The following is a 13,697-nucleotide window of genomic DNA, read 5'->3' as shown; positions in this document are numbered from 1 at the left end:
TTCTCAATCAAAACTTTAATTTCTATAAATCGAAATTTTCAAACATAAGGTAATTATCACTAACATCACTGTTGTAACTAAACACACCAGTTGCATTTATGTTTCTATATTGCAAAACTTTGGTTTCTATAAATCGAAATTTTCAAAAGTTTAAATATTTCTATGAATAAATTCAATTCAAATCAATTCTCCATCGTACGCTTTTCGATCCCGTTGGTAACCGCCGTCATTCTCCGTCGTATGCTCTTGGATGTTCAATTTCTCTGTCGTACGCTCTTGGATGCAACTGAATAACGATTCAATTAGTTTAAGTATGCAACTGAATAACGATTCAATTAAGTATGCAACTGGAAAATGATTGAAAATTTCGGTTTCTAGAAATCAAGTTTAAGTATTTCGGTTTGTAGAAACCAAAGTCAATATTTCATGGTAAAAAAGGGTAAATTGGGGGTATAGAAGAAACATGCGGGGTCGGAGTAGAAATTTTCAGGAGTAATGACCCGAAAATGGAGATGGCCCAAAACTAATGACCCGAAAGAAAAGAAAAAAAAAATGGTCACCGTATATCAATGGATTCAAACTTAACATTCAAAATTGAAAAAAGTTAAAACAAAGCAAAAACTCTTTCAGAATCAGTTCTCAATTCTCTGATTGAAGAGTGAAATGGATGTTGAAAATCAGAATCCGGATTCAGAGTTTCCGTTCTGGAAACCCATTCCTCGTAGATTCCAACCCGATTCCCCTTTCTTCGCTATCGGTAACCTCGAACGAGAACTTCTTGTTAAACAGGTTCTAATTTTTTATCTTCTTTTTTTATTTAATCAATTTATTTTGAAATGTGAATTTTTACTTTATTTTTATTTTTATTTCATAAGGTTGCTTTGGAATTAACTGAAGAGAAGGAACAGCTAGAGGATTTCATACAAGAAGATGGAAGGTATTGTTTTCCTATTATTAATTAATCTTGCTTACTTTATTTTAATATTCATAACTGTATTTTAGCTCATATTCTTGTTTTGATTAATTATTAAAGCATGAATAGAAGTAGTATATGATTTTCAAATGTTGGGGCTTAAGCTGAAATGAAAAGAGGAAATAGATAACTTGGTTATAAAATGTTGTTGTGTCTAGGGTTTTAAATAGAGGTCCACGACTTCCGGACCGCAATGCAAAATTACAGTTTTTTATGTTGTTGAATTGAAACCGCAATGCAGCTGCGGTTAAAGCCGCATCAGCTACATCTGACTGCGGCTCTCCACAATATCAAGGATTGTGAAGCATTTAATTGACTGATATTTAAAACCTTGGTTGTGTCGTAATACTTGATATTACGGAGATCACGATTCAATACGACTTATAAGACCTCAATCGTGGTTGTAGACATTAAAAAATACCTTATAAAACTGGCTTAGAAAGTCAGGCTTGCCCCCACTTATAAACATATCTTCAGGTTATCTCTCATCCAATGTGGGACTCTTAACAGAGACATTAAAAAAACATTATTTTTGAGACCTATGTTGCGTTGGTGGATCTTTTTCTAACAAATTCGTAACATGGAGTCATAGACATATGATACATAATACTCAATAGGTATTAGAATAAAGCATGGTAATTTAACGCACTGTTATTAGGTTTTACTCAATACTCAGCAGATGTCTGATAGAAGGTGTTGCTATTATTAGATTTTGAGAAACGTCTTTGATGGATTCTCATTTCTAGTTATATAGTTTTCTCTTATTCTACTTTCTTCTAGATCTCGAAAATGTTTTCCTTTACTTTACATCTAATTAGTTATGTTGAGAAACAAAATTTGATTGGTTTTAGACTCAATACCTACCTTTGTTGAAGACTGTATGATGGACTTATAAAATGACAATGTGTTTGTGTGAGTGCCTCATTTTGTATCCTATTCCTTTGCGCAGGGAAGTCTTCTGTCCCATTGTTGGGTGTGGAGCGCGTTTGGCTTCAATGGAGGACTTTGAAAATCACTATAATGCAAGACATACTGCATCCTGTTCTGTGTGTTTTAGAGTCTACCCAACATCACGTTTGCTTAGCATTCATGTATCGGAAGCTCATGATTCGTTCTTTCAGGCAAAAGTTGCACGTGGCTATGACATGGTACTATATGTCTAAACTCTAAATTTGTCTCGATTTGATGGCATGAAACACTTTTACATAGTATTGTTTCTATCATACACTTGACATTGAAGAATTAACTAGTTGGGTGTTTGTTCACTTCCTTATTGTAAAGTACTCCCATATTTTTTTCGTACTTAAATTTATAATCTTTCAAATTGCATCAACAAAGACCTTGTTTACGGTTCAGTTATTTCGAATAATGCTTGGAAGGTACATCCAATGGAAGATAGTCCAATGGTACATCCAATGGAAGATAGTGTGTTTGTACGAAGGTACATCCAATGGAAGATAGTCCAAAAGTTACACTTAAAGGTAGAGGGAAACCAAAGAAAACTATAGGTCGAACCACTAAGAAGGATTTGGAATTAAACTATCTATCGTTATCATTATAGATAACTAGTGATAGGGATATTATAATGTCATTTGATTCATGTAACCCACCTCACTTAATGAAAAAAGGATTTAGCCGTCGTCGATGCTGTTTTTGGGTAGTTTAGCATGTTACTTGTTTGCATTCACATATTAAATTCCATAACATGGTTCTTCTGTATTTGTTATACAGTATGAATGCTTAGTGGAAGGTTGTGGTTTGAAATTCAAAAGCTACAAAAGTAGGCATCAGCATCTGGTCGACAAGCATAAATTCCCTACATCATTCGAGTTTTTCAAGAAGGCTCTGCCTTCAAAGAAACACAGGATGAAGTCTCAACGCAAAAAACCTTCTCATTCTCATAAGGAGGATACTTCAGGAATGATGGAAGTGGAAAATGCAGCCATAGATGACCTTGTTTCAGCAGTCTCTAAATTGAATACTTCTGACTCAACTCCTTCATCTATCAGCTTTGGTCGCCGTAACCCCAAAGGCATGACATTTGTCCCACGAGCTGTTCAGCATGGGAAGGGATCAAACTCAGATTCATCCGTTACAAAGAGATAATAAGCTTTCACTCAAACCAATCTGCATTCTTGATTGATGAATGATAGATCGATTGATCTCCGGATACTGTCTTGTTACAAAATCCCTGTAGATGTCTTATGTCCCAAGGTTGAAGTAGCTGATTAAGTTGAAAATTGGAAAATATAATCATGTTGGAGTATGTAATAACAGCATGCTTTTAGATTATCTTTTTGTGCTCTCACTTGGGCTAAGTGAGCCTAATATAGGCATTGTTCCCATGAAATGTATATCTGGCTAATGATTTGGAGATTTTGAGCTATTTAGACATATAACTTATAATCTCTTTAAAAACCCACTTGGGTTGGTGCATTGGTATTGGCTTGGGACCTGGGAGTGTGCTCCTCTTGAGGTCTGAGGTTCGATTCTCTCTGGTGCCAATTTGGGTGGGCTAATTTAGCTTATTCAAAAAAAACTTATAATCTCTTTACTGAATAGCCAGTTTGGTATTATTATATAGTTGAAAGAAATTACTCTCGCAGCTTTTTTGTATGTTTGTCATTGCAAATGGTTGCAGTTTCTTGTTGACAATTATTGTGATTAATTACACTATTCCTGTTAATTTCAGCATATTTCTTTTTTATTTTTTTTTTGGTACATCATTTCAGCATATTTCTATTCTTAAAGGAAGTTGATTGGATTTACTTTTGTTCTTATTACATAGAATTCTAAAATCCTTGAGAATTTGCACTATTTTTTTCCTATTGTTTTTAGCTTCAATTTTTGTCTTAAGCCAAGGCTCTTCTTATTTTTTGCATTATCTTTCCACTTAATTATGATTTCTACTATAGAAGACAAAAAGGACAGAACATGTCACATTTGACTGTTAATGTCGATTATGGTAATTTCGGTTGAAGCCTCCTTGTTTGGTCATTATAACAAACAAAAACTAAGATTTTACATTGTGGGAAAAAAAAATTGCACGTGCAAAAAAAAGTTATATTTCCATTGTACAAGAGTTAAATCAAACAATGAAGGTAACTAAAAATTTGATGAAACACTTGTCTTTACTAACTCTGTTTAATTTCTGTTGTATATTTTCTCTAATTATAATTAATAATATAGTTAATAGTTCTTATAAAATCTAGATTTCTAAGTTTGATCTATAATTATAAAAATTCTATCGATTTTTAGTTCTCCTAATTTACAAAAGCAGTGTTTTTTTCAAAAGAGGACTAAAAATTGATACATCGTACCTTAACTAAACATGATAGGTATTAGGTGCATAATATTGTAAGTTAATATTTAACCTTAATTATTAAGTATTTTAACAGTGTTTATTTTCAACAATTTACCACACAAATTAAGGTGACAATGTCTAAATGATGCTAATTTTAGAAAACTCATCATCATCAACAAGGAAGTGCCATTTCTAACTCTAACACCTATGAATTCGTTTTTCATCTCCATGCATCTTTTCTCCATGATCACATTACTCACTCATTCAAACCTCATCATCACATTATCATACCCAAATAAACATTATGCAATCTTTAATTCCAAAATCATTCCAACAACCTTCCCACAAAAAGAAAAACCAAAACACTCCTAATTCCAACAATCCATATTATCTTTACGTCGTAACAATCATCGCAGCCGCTACCATCCTCTTCTTATTCTATTCCCGTCAAATAGATCCCAAAGGCTTGTGTTCTACAGCCGGATCCCTCACGCCAGCCCAATCCATCATTGCCGAGGAGTTTGAATCATCTGCGATCCCTCTTGTGACGATTTTCCATTATGCAACTGCGCGTGACGTTCCCCAACAAACCAAAGGCGAGATCCGAAGACCATTTGACGTGTTACAATCCCTAGCGCCATGCAACTTTCTTGTCTTTGGAATTGGTCATGACTCGCTAATGTGGGATTCGTTTAATCCACTTGGTGTCACGCTATTTCTCGAAGAAGATCCTAAGTGGGCAATGTCTTCCCTCAAACGCTTTCCTATCCTACGCGCGCACACAGTGTTTTATAACACGCGCCTCAATGAGGCGAAAACACTCTTATCTTCCTACAAGAAAGATTGTGGGGCAGTCAGCACGGATGATCACCCACTCAAAGATGATCATCGGTGTAGGCTGGCATTGGGAAAGTTGCCAGAGGAAGTGTATGATCGAGATTGGGATGTGATTATGATCGATGCGCCAAGGGGATACTTTCCGTCAGCTCCAGGGAGGATGGCAGTTATATATTCCGCAGCAGTGATGGCGCGTGGGAGAAAAAAAGCCGGAGTGACACACGTGTTTGTTCATGATGTGGATAGGGAAGTTGAGAAACTCTATGCTAAGGAATTTTTGTGCATGAAATATAGAGTTGGTGGTATTAGGAAACTTTGGCACTTTGTTATTCCACCAGCTGCTAATGTTACTGATACTGCAAATGGATTTTGCTAAATTGGTTATAGTGTTTTCTTCATTCCATTTTCTTTCTTTGAAGAATTTATTATGACATTAAGCCACTTCATACACTTGTGATTAATCTTCATACAAAGCTTCGCAGAGATTTGAGGTTTACTTTAATTCTGACAGGAGTGACAAACAATATTATTTATACCATTTCCAACGACAAATATTTATATACCCAGAGCACCATATTTAAAGAGACGCCAAATTAATCTAGTAATACTATATATATACAAGGGAAATGCTGAATTTTAACACTACCGGCAAGAAGTCAATCCTCACATTTCTTTTTTTTGGTTTATAACCCTCGGATTCCTAGGAGAAAGAGGCCTTATTAAACCAGAGTTCGGCCGCGAGGTAAGTAAAGTCTGGCCAGAAATCGAACCCGGATTCTCCTGAAATCCATTCTTTTTGATGAAGCTCATTAACCATTTGAGCCCAATGACTTGGTTAGTCATTCCTCACCTTTCTATTGATATCACTTTGTTTCTGTGTTCTTCTATTTTAAATAAAAATAAAAATAAAAAATAAGAATCTAAAGATCGCAACTTACAAGATTTTTTCTTTTAATTATTTTTAGATTTTTTCTAATTTACTCATTTATATAATTTTAGGTATTTTAGAATTGAGTTTTGGGTCAAACTCAACCGTACAAAACCGGCTTATAAAGTGAAAATTGCATCTAGTTTATAAACATTTAGTCAGACCATATTGCAACTTATGTTAAAATTAATTAATGCACATTAATACATACAACAAGCACCTATGTTAAAATTGTAAATTAATTATAAAACTTCTCTCCTCCCCTTGTGAACCAAACATATACTCAATTAAAATGTTTCACCTCCCCTCTCCTCATCTCTATCTCTTTTGAACCAAACACATATTAATTAAAATGCATTACCTCCCTTCCCCTCCCCTTCCCTCTCCTTCATTAAAATCTCTCCCCTCCCCTTCCCAAACAGACCTAAGAGTCATATTTAGTACATGAGAAAAAGAAAATAAATTGTGTATTTTATTTTTTAATTTAAATGTCATGATATATGGTAGTTATATAGATGACTTGGTGGCTAGGGTTAGCGGAGTTCACGGGTTTGGGTGACCCGGTGACCCAACCCGCATTTTACCCGAACTCGATCAAGTGCAGATTCAATTCAAACCAATCCGTTTAAACCCGAAGTAGTTTGGTCTGGTAATAGGTTTATGAGTCAAAATATCCAAGTTTGATCTCTAACTTAGCAATAATACTTGATTATCCACCAACAATTACAAACACACTACAATCAATTAAAATATCATTTTAATTTATGTTGCTAAATATTTTCAAGATAATACACATGAATGAAAGTTAGGTGGACAAGAAATTATGTTGCTAATCCTTTTTAAATGGCAAAATTAATCCTCTAAAAAACTACATCTATAGACACAAAAATCCAACAATTTGTAATTGTGATTTTTTTTCTTTGTTTTCCCCTCTTATTTATCTATGCTTTTAGTAGTTTAGTTGTAAAAAATCTAACAATTTGTACATAACTTTTTTGAAGAGTTAATAGAGACACAGAATGCAGCACCATTCATTTCCTTTGCCCAGGTACCCAAAAAAATTACATTAGAAGAGTTAAAAATTACATTATAAAAATTATATTTTATAAAAAAAATTAAATCATAGCATAAATTTGATCTTCAACAAATTTAATTATATACATTAAAATAATATATTTTATGAGGGAAAAAATCATTTTTTTTATCAATAGTGTTATAAAAATATAAAGGGTATTTTAGTAATTTCCATTTTGGGTGGCCATGGTTCCGCCTTTGCACCCTTCATTGGAGCAAATATGAAGGAACAAAAGCAAAATAAAAATAAATACTATTTGGTGTGTGGATATAAATGGTAGGTGGCATGATATCGGATGACCCGACAGATTCTGGAGAGACTCTGATACCAGAATTTGATATTGAACCTAGCTCAACCCTACAAACCGACTTGTATGATGAGAATTGCCCTCAGTTATAAACACATATTCAGGTCATCTCACATCCGATATGAAACTTCTCTTAACATTCACTTGGTTTGGAAACGGTTAACTGCCAAACAATGTTTGATCATAGGACATCAAAAATTGCGAAATCGAATCTCTTGAAATTTACTTCATTACAAGATTGAATCTTTGATGTCTTCAATCCTCCTTTAAAATGAAATAAAGTTGACTGTTTAGGAAATGCATTGAAACTTGGTAGAATTAAAATGCAAATATCAGGTGGGGTTTGGCTTAATAAAATTCAGTTACGTTAGAAGTGTAAGAGCTAAATGAAATTAAATGAAATGAAATAATACAACACATCATGGAATAATAGGTATTTGGCTGATAAGTGAAGTATTATACATATCATGGATTATGGATTTGGCCAATACAATACAAATACAAAATAACTCTCAACATGATCTAACTTAGGGCAAACAGAAGGGACACCTTCCTTTGAATTATCTCTTCCATCTGCTCAACTGACAAAATGGATGTCTCGCTTTCATAATTGCCATTTTCCATCTGCTTGTGCAACTAGAAAATTCATCTCATTAATTTGTTTTCAACTACTTTAACTTAATACATAATTATCAACAAGAAATAAATATTGTCAATCTGTGAAACTATGTGCAAAGCAATTAAGCAAAACCAAGTTGAATTATTCGTACATTATACAGAAGTTTTAGAAAGAGCAATACAGACTGAATTCATCATTCAACTTACATGGATATTAATCATATTTCTATGAGAATATAAGTAATGTAATTCAAATAAACTAGGCTCTGTTTGGATAAATTGCCTAATAAGTGTTTAGCATGTGAGTGCTTATGTATAAATTATTGCAAAATAAAATAAAATCAAACTGTTTTCATGTTTATCATAAGCTATCATGAAAAAATTTATGGAAATAAGCTGAAAACCCTTATCTACATGTCATAGGTTGTTTGCATAAGCTCTATAAATCCATAGCCCAACTAAGAAAGCTCAAAAGATCGAATACTATCAGACTGCATATAACTACTTGTTCTATTATCAATCACACTTACATGTAAATAATATTATGATTTATACACAGAAGTTCTTGTAAACCATCAGATGACAATGACTGTTGTATTTGTCTTATTGGAAGCATAATTTGATAAGAAAAGTGCCTCTAATTTGAAAGCTAGCGTTTACCTTCTCAAGTATAGCAGATTGATCATCCAAGTTAAACTTGCGCATGTGCTGCAGCATCTCTAGTTGCTGTGAAGATTTACTCTCTAGACTATTAGCAGTGTACACATGTAGGTACCGAAAAGTTAAAACATAAAGTTGAAAATATTACCTGTTCCTGTATGTTTTGTTGATAGTGCATTTTTTCTGCAAATTCTTCTTCTCCAAGCTCTGCTTCATCGCAGGCCATCTCTTCTCTGCCATTTCATAGTATAAGGCCATTTTTGCATTAAAAAACTGCTTGCTAATCCTTATTTGAAGGGATAGGAGATAAAGTGTAGAATAAAAAAATAGACTTTTGATAGAAGTGAGAGTACAGAAAGACTGATCCAGAATACTAAAATGAATAAAAGATAAACATAACTACGCACTACTTTCTTTCAAAACTTTCCAGCACGAATAAAAACTTTAAACTTATTCCAACTAATATGAAGATTCTATGGCTTCAAAGGACGAAAGCGGTGTCACTTATTCCTTTTTTGTTTTGTAAAAAATAGAACTAGACCAGAAATTGCTGATTACTTCTGTATTAACTTTGAAATTATGCGTCATATATCATGTGATATTAAAGAAAGACAAGTTTGCACAGAAAATTAGTCTAAAACTCTCATCTCCATTTGCACTCAACAGAACAGAATCAAAAACAGATGTGCCAGTCACTTCGAGTGGCCTAGACCTCCTTTAGTCATACTTGCTTAGGAAGCCGATCCCTGCTTCTCATGCAACTTCTTCCAATCCAAACAAAAACCTTAATAAGGGGGTATCAATTATTTTGCTACTCAAAGCTAGAAAAAGATATTGACATTATATGTACTTTCTTTCATGAATTGCTCAAAGAATTGAAGAGAATTTTTAACAGGATAGAAATGAGTTAATGCTACACAAAAAGATAGAGAGAACATACTTGGCAAGGAATTTATAAAATTGAATCACCAAATCTTGGTCATTCTCATATACAGTACTGATTTTTCCCAAGCATGAAAGACCAAATCTTGGGTCTGTTGTGTAAACAAACAAATGAATAGATAAATATAGGCAAAAATATACATACAATAGATAGATGTGTATAATACAAGATATCCTTAAGAAAGTGATGAAGTAGTACAAAATTGCTAACAAGTTGCCTTAGTCACCAGAATAAATTACTTTCAAGTTTGATCAGATTGTCAGATGATAACACAGATTCTACATATATCAATCAAAGTACGAAGTATCAAAATGCCGCAAGTTACCTCACAGTTGTACTAAACTAAAATAGAGAGAAAAGAAATGCAAAACAGATTGTTTGCATATTAATGTCTACCTTACCCCCACAGATATCAAGATGCCTTAAGTTTCATGGCTAAATCACCCTTTTGATCTCCCTAATTTAGGACTTGTCCAATTTGATCCTCACAATTTTCAAATTATGCAAATGTGACCAAATCGCTAACTTGCCATCAAATAGTTAGCATGGAATGTTGAGTTGAATTGACTGTGTTTGGCATGCCTGATAGGCTTAGTATGCGTGCATAGTGAAAACCGGCTATGTTGTGGTGACATGGCTTCCATCTATTTTTGGGTAGGAAGAAGTGTAAGGGTTAAAACACCAGCTAGCATTTTTTTGACATACAAAAGGTTTAAAACTGATTCACTTTCCTATTTTTACTGCACAAATATGATTCTGCTCTCATTTGCTTTGATTATTTGTTCTGTTATGAACACATTGATTCCTTGTTCTGAACTGCAGTTTCCTGGGTTTATAACAACCGTGGAATGTGACAAGGAATGAGAACTACGGGGGAGAATAAATTTCAAACAGACTGGAAAGCCATCAAAGGCTATGAAGAATGCATATGGGTGATGTTAAAGACTGCTTGGAAGAGGCTGATGTCGAAGAGGTGATTTCTGCTGAGACTTGGCTTGAAAATCCTCAAAAGTCACTTCTAATACTTGAACAACCTTGTCAATCATTACTAGACGAGTTACTTCAGTTTCTTGTGTTTGATTTTTAGATATTATTAAAATGGAGTGAGTAGGTATCGAGGATACTGGGAGAGAAGGAAGGAAGAACTCTGCTTCACTTGTGATGAAAATTTCACACCTGAACATGTTTGTAAAGCAACATTTCAAGGTGAAGATTGTGGAGGAATTTGAGGAAGCGGAAGGGGTAGCCAGAGCAACATGAAGGACTCGAGTTCTTTCAATGAGAGAATGGTGCAGTTAGACCTTCAAAGTATTCACACCCACTCACACCCATGGATGAAGTGGGAAACCCAACAATAGATCTATGACAGCTTTTTATATCATCTTTTAGAATTTAAGTTGGGCCTAACTCAATCCCTACAAAATCGACTTGTAAGAGTAAGAGTGCTGAAGCTTTATAAGAGCTACTTAGGCCATGTTTCAAGGCAATGTGAGACTAAAACCAATGTAGGCCATGTTTCCAAATGACACACTTAAGGCAGGTAGGGGTGGACCGCAACCATGGCAGAATTTCCAATAGGCTGTATTTCAAAATTCAATCATACAAACTAAAATCCAAGCAAGCACAGGTTATGGATCACAGATACAGCCCCGCAGGTTATTGACACTAGTAGGCCTTTGATTCAAAATGTAGTGTTCGAGAGGAAAGACAGAAGTCCACTAAGCGAAATGGGCCAGAAGTGTTAGTTGTGCACTTGTGCCCACATTCAATAGCTAGGGAGTAGTTAATGACAGTTAGGAGCTAGTTACACACAAAAGGGAATTGTGACCTATCTGTAGTACTTAAACCGGTATCGCAATTGGTTGTAAACTGCATCTGTTGCGGTCACTAAAACATAGAATTTACTTCCCTATCACCTTTCGAAGAATCCTGATAACAGGATCAAGGTATCCTAACTCATCTGTTTCTAAATTTCCAACCTAATGGCAGTTGATTGTAAATACCAAATTATAATTGACAGAAAAACCAAAGAACCATATAAACAGCATAAGTAGTGACGTTGTACTTGGCTTGTTTTTACTCATATTCATCTTTAAATACTTTACTTATTCAAACTTAAATTCTTTGAATTCCAAAACTCAAGGCAGCTCAATTCATCTCCCTATAATAGCTTTTGATTAAAACCTCATTCACCTCCACTAAAACCAATCAAAATCACAGGTTCAAATCAAAATAGTAGCTAACTGAAACCACCCTTTACTTAAAGTGCTGTCACAGGCAATTTGTGCAGACCCAAAAACCCCATAAACTAAAATTCATGTAACAACACAAACTAGTACATGAATTACATTCAAACTTCACATAAACAAATTTGAGCTCCTACACAAATTCAGGGTACCCCAAAACAACAAGCTCAAAATTTGAATTTGAAAAACAAACATAAGAAGGAAATTTAGTGGGGGGCGTAGAAGAATTTTATGAAGCAAAGAAATACAGGGGAAACAAAAAGTGCAGTAGAGAGAATAAAGCCTAGTTCGTGGTTTGGAATTTAAATAGACGCAGATACGACAAAAAGGGAGGTTAGTGAACCTTGAAGAGGCTGTTATAACTCAGTTTGTGGACTCAGAAACCTAATATCACATCATAAGTCCATCACAGTGACTACCAAGAGTCCAAATTTTATCATTTGTGTCTGTTTAACTGATAAAAAGCAAATATCATTTGAAGCATCAGTTAGTTTTGGCCTGGGGGAAAAATGTACACATATATGCAATATGCATATATCTCTATCTATCAATTTATAGTTTATAGATGTGCGAGCGCATGTACAGTTGAACTTTCAAGAAGGAATGCACTGTGAGACAAGCAGGAGGATGAGTTGAGTTAAAGCAAAAACTGTTGTGACTATTTAGATTAATGATATGAAAAACAAGGCATTGATACTCCAAATCCAAAGTACAACCAATTACACACATATTTTTCAATTCAAAAACATACCAACACCCATCTCCACAAATATTTCCTCTTGTATTGTAGTGGTCACAGCAACAGCTTCCTGCTCATCAGTTATGAATTCAAGAAAAATGACCAAAAAAAAACACATTACAGATTGACATTTATAACATAAAAGAGCTTAAGTATAATGTGAAACCAATTTGGACGTTTATTTGATACGATGAATTCAAATAGTCTGTTCATTCATAAAACTCAAGCCAAACCCACAGAAAGATCCTAGTCAAAACTATTATTTCCATGTTTCCTTGGTTCATTTTTGCTTCAACCAATAAACATTATAGAATATATAAATTCAATACTTCTCTGTCCATATTCTTTAACAATTTTGAAAACAGATTCAGCATTTTAAGAAATTCCGAAAATGTTAACATTATTTTAATTCTTTCTAAAAATGCATTCTAGCTATCTACTTCTATTTTCACTCTATCACAATTATTCACTACATGAATCTTTCACCTCCTTGTTAATAATTTAAAATGAACACATTTTAGAAGAAAAAAATGTAAGTAAACAGATCTTAACATAATGCCCTGTTTGGTCTTCAAAATTGAACATGAATTGCCCAATTAAATTTAAACCCAATTCATACACCAACAGAGAGAGCAAAGAACAGGGAGGAACAACAAAAATAAATCTCCAGACAAATACCCAGAAAATTTCACCTGCTTATCCAGAACAGCATCTAAAATCCTTTTCTTCACATCTTCAGATACCATATACAAACACAATATTGAAAGAAAATTCAAAAAGGGTTTGGAAAAATCAAGCATTGAAATAGATAGTATATAAACTGTGAAACAAAATTAGGGTACCAGGTTGGGATGTAAGAGTAGCAAAACGCTCGAAAAGATGGAAAAGTTGTTCTCTAGTTAACATTCCACTGCTCTGCATTTCAGAAGCCATTAAAGATGCTCAAAATGAACACTCCTCACAGTGAATCTAAGCTAAAACGAATCTTATCTATGTCAATTTTTTATAACCTCAAAAATTAAACATTTAACCCTTATAAATTTCGTTTTCCATAAAAGCTCATAAAA

The 13,697-nt window shown here is 33.9% G+C and overlaps 3 protein-coding genes across 4 annotated transcripts; 2 read left to right on the top strand and 1 right to left on the bottom strand.

The window, feature by feature from the left end:
* The first annotated feature begins 582 nt into the window (after window positions 1-582).
* LOC123891399 (zinc finger protein 511) lies at window positions 583-3,381 on the top strand. Its single transcript, XM_045941265.1, has 4 exons — window positions 583-789; window positions 876-937; window positions 1,923-2,121; window positions 2,705-3,381. Exons 1-4 carry the CDS (start codon window positions 664-666, stop codon window positions 3,077-3,079), a joined length of 762 nt encoding a protein of 253 aa, XP_045797221.1. The 5' UTR covers window positions 583-663; the 3' UTR covers window positions 3,080-3,381.
* A 1,458-nt stretch (window positions 3,382-4,839) lies between these two features.
* Window positions 4,840-5,490, top strand: LOC123892080 (probable methyltransferase At1g27930). Its single transcript, XM_045941926.1, has one exon. The coding sequence runs from the start codon at window positions 4,957-4,959 to the stop codon at window positions 5,488-5,490; it is 534 nt and encodes a 177-aa protein (XP_045797882.1). The 5' UTR covers window positions 4,840-4,956.
* Window positions 5,491-7,843: 2,353 nt separating this feature from the next.
* Window positions 7,844-13,667, bottom strand: LOC123891398. 2 transcript variants are annotated; one of them, XM_045941264.1, is made up of 7 exons: window positions 13,473-13,667; window positions 13,323-13,363; window positions 12,643-12,700; window positions 9,643-9,736; window positions 8,851-8,935; window positions 8,703-8,768; window positions 7,844-8,048 (listed from the first exon to the last, which is right to left on the bottom strand). In XM_045941264.1, exons 1-7 carry the CDS (start codon window positions 13,561-13,563, stop codon window positions 7,947-7,949), a joined length of 537 nt encoding a protein of 178 aa, XP_045797220.1. In that variant the 5' UTR covers window positions 13,564-13,667; the 3' UTR covers window positions 7,844-7,946. The 2 variants fall into 2 exon arrangements, with proteins under 2 accessions (XP_045797220.1, XP_045797219.1); XM_045941263.1 differs by having other exon boundaries at window positions 7,844-8,060; window positions 13,473-13,659.
* Between the last annotated feature and the right edge of the window lie 30 nt (window positions 13,668-13,697).

Source organism: Trifolium pratense, linkage group LG6 (genome assembly GCF_020283565.1).
Source record: "Trifolium pratense cultivar HEN17-A07 linkage group LG6, ARS_RC_1.1, whole genome shotgun sequence".
Lineage (NCBI taxonomy): Eukaryota > Viridiplantae > Streptophyta > Magnoliopsida > Fabales > Fabaceae > Trifolium > Trifolium pratense.
The sequence above is the reverse complement of the archived record's forward strand: the minus strand, read 5'-3'. Positions and strand labels throughout refer to the sequence as shown.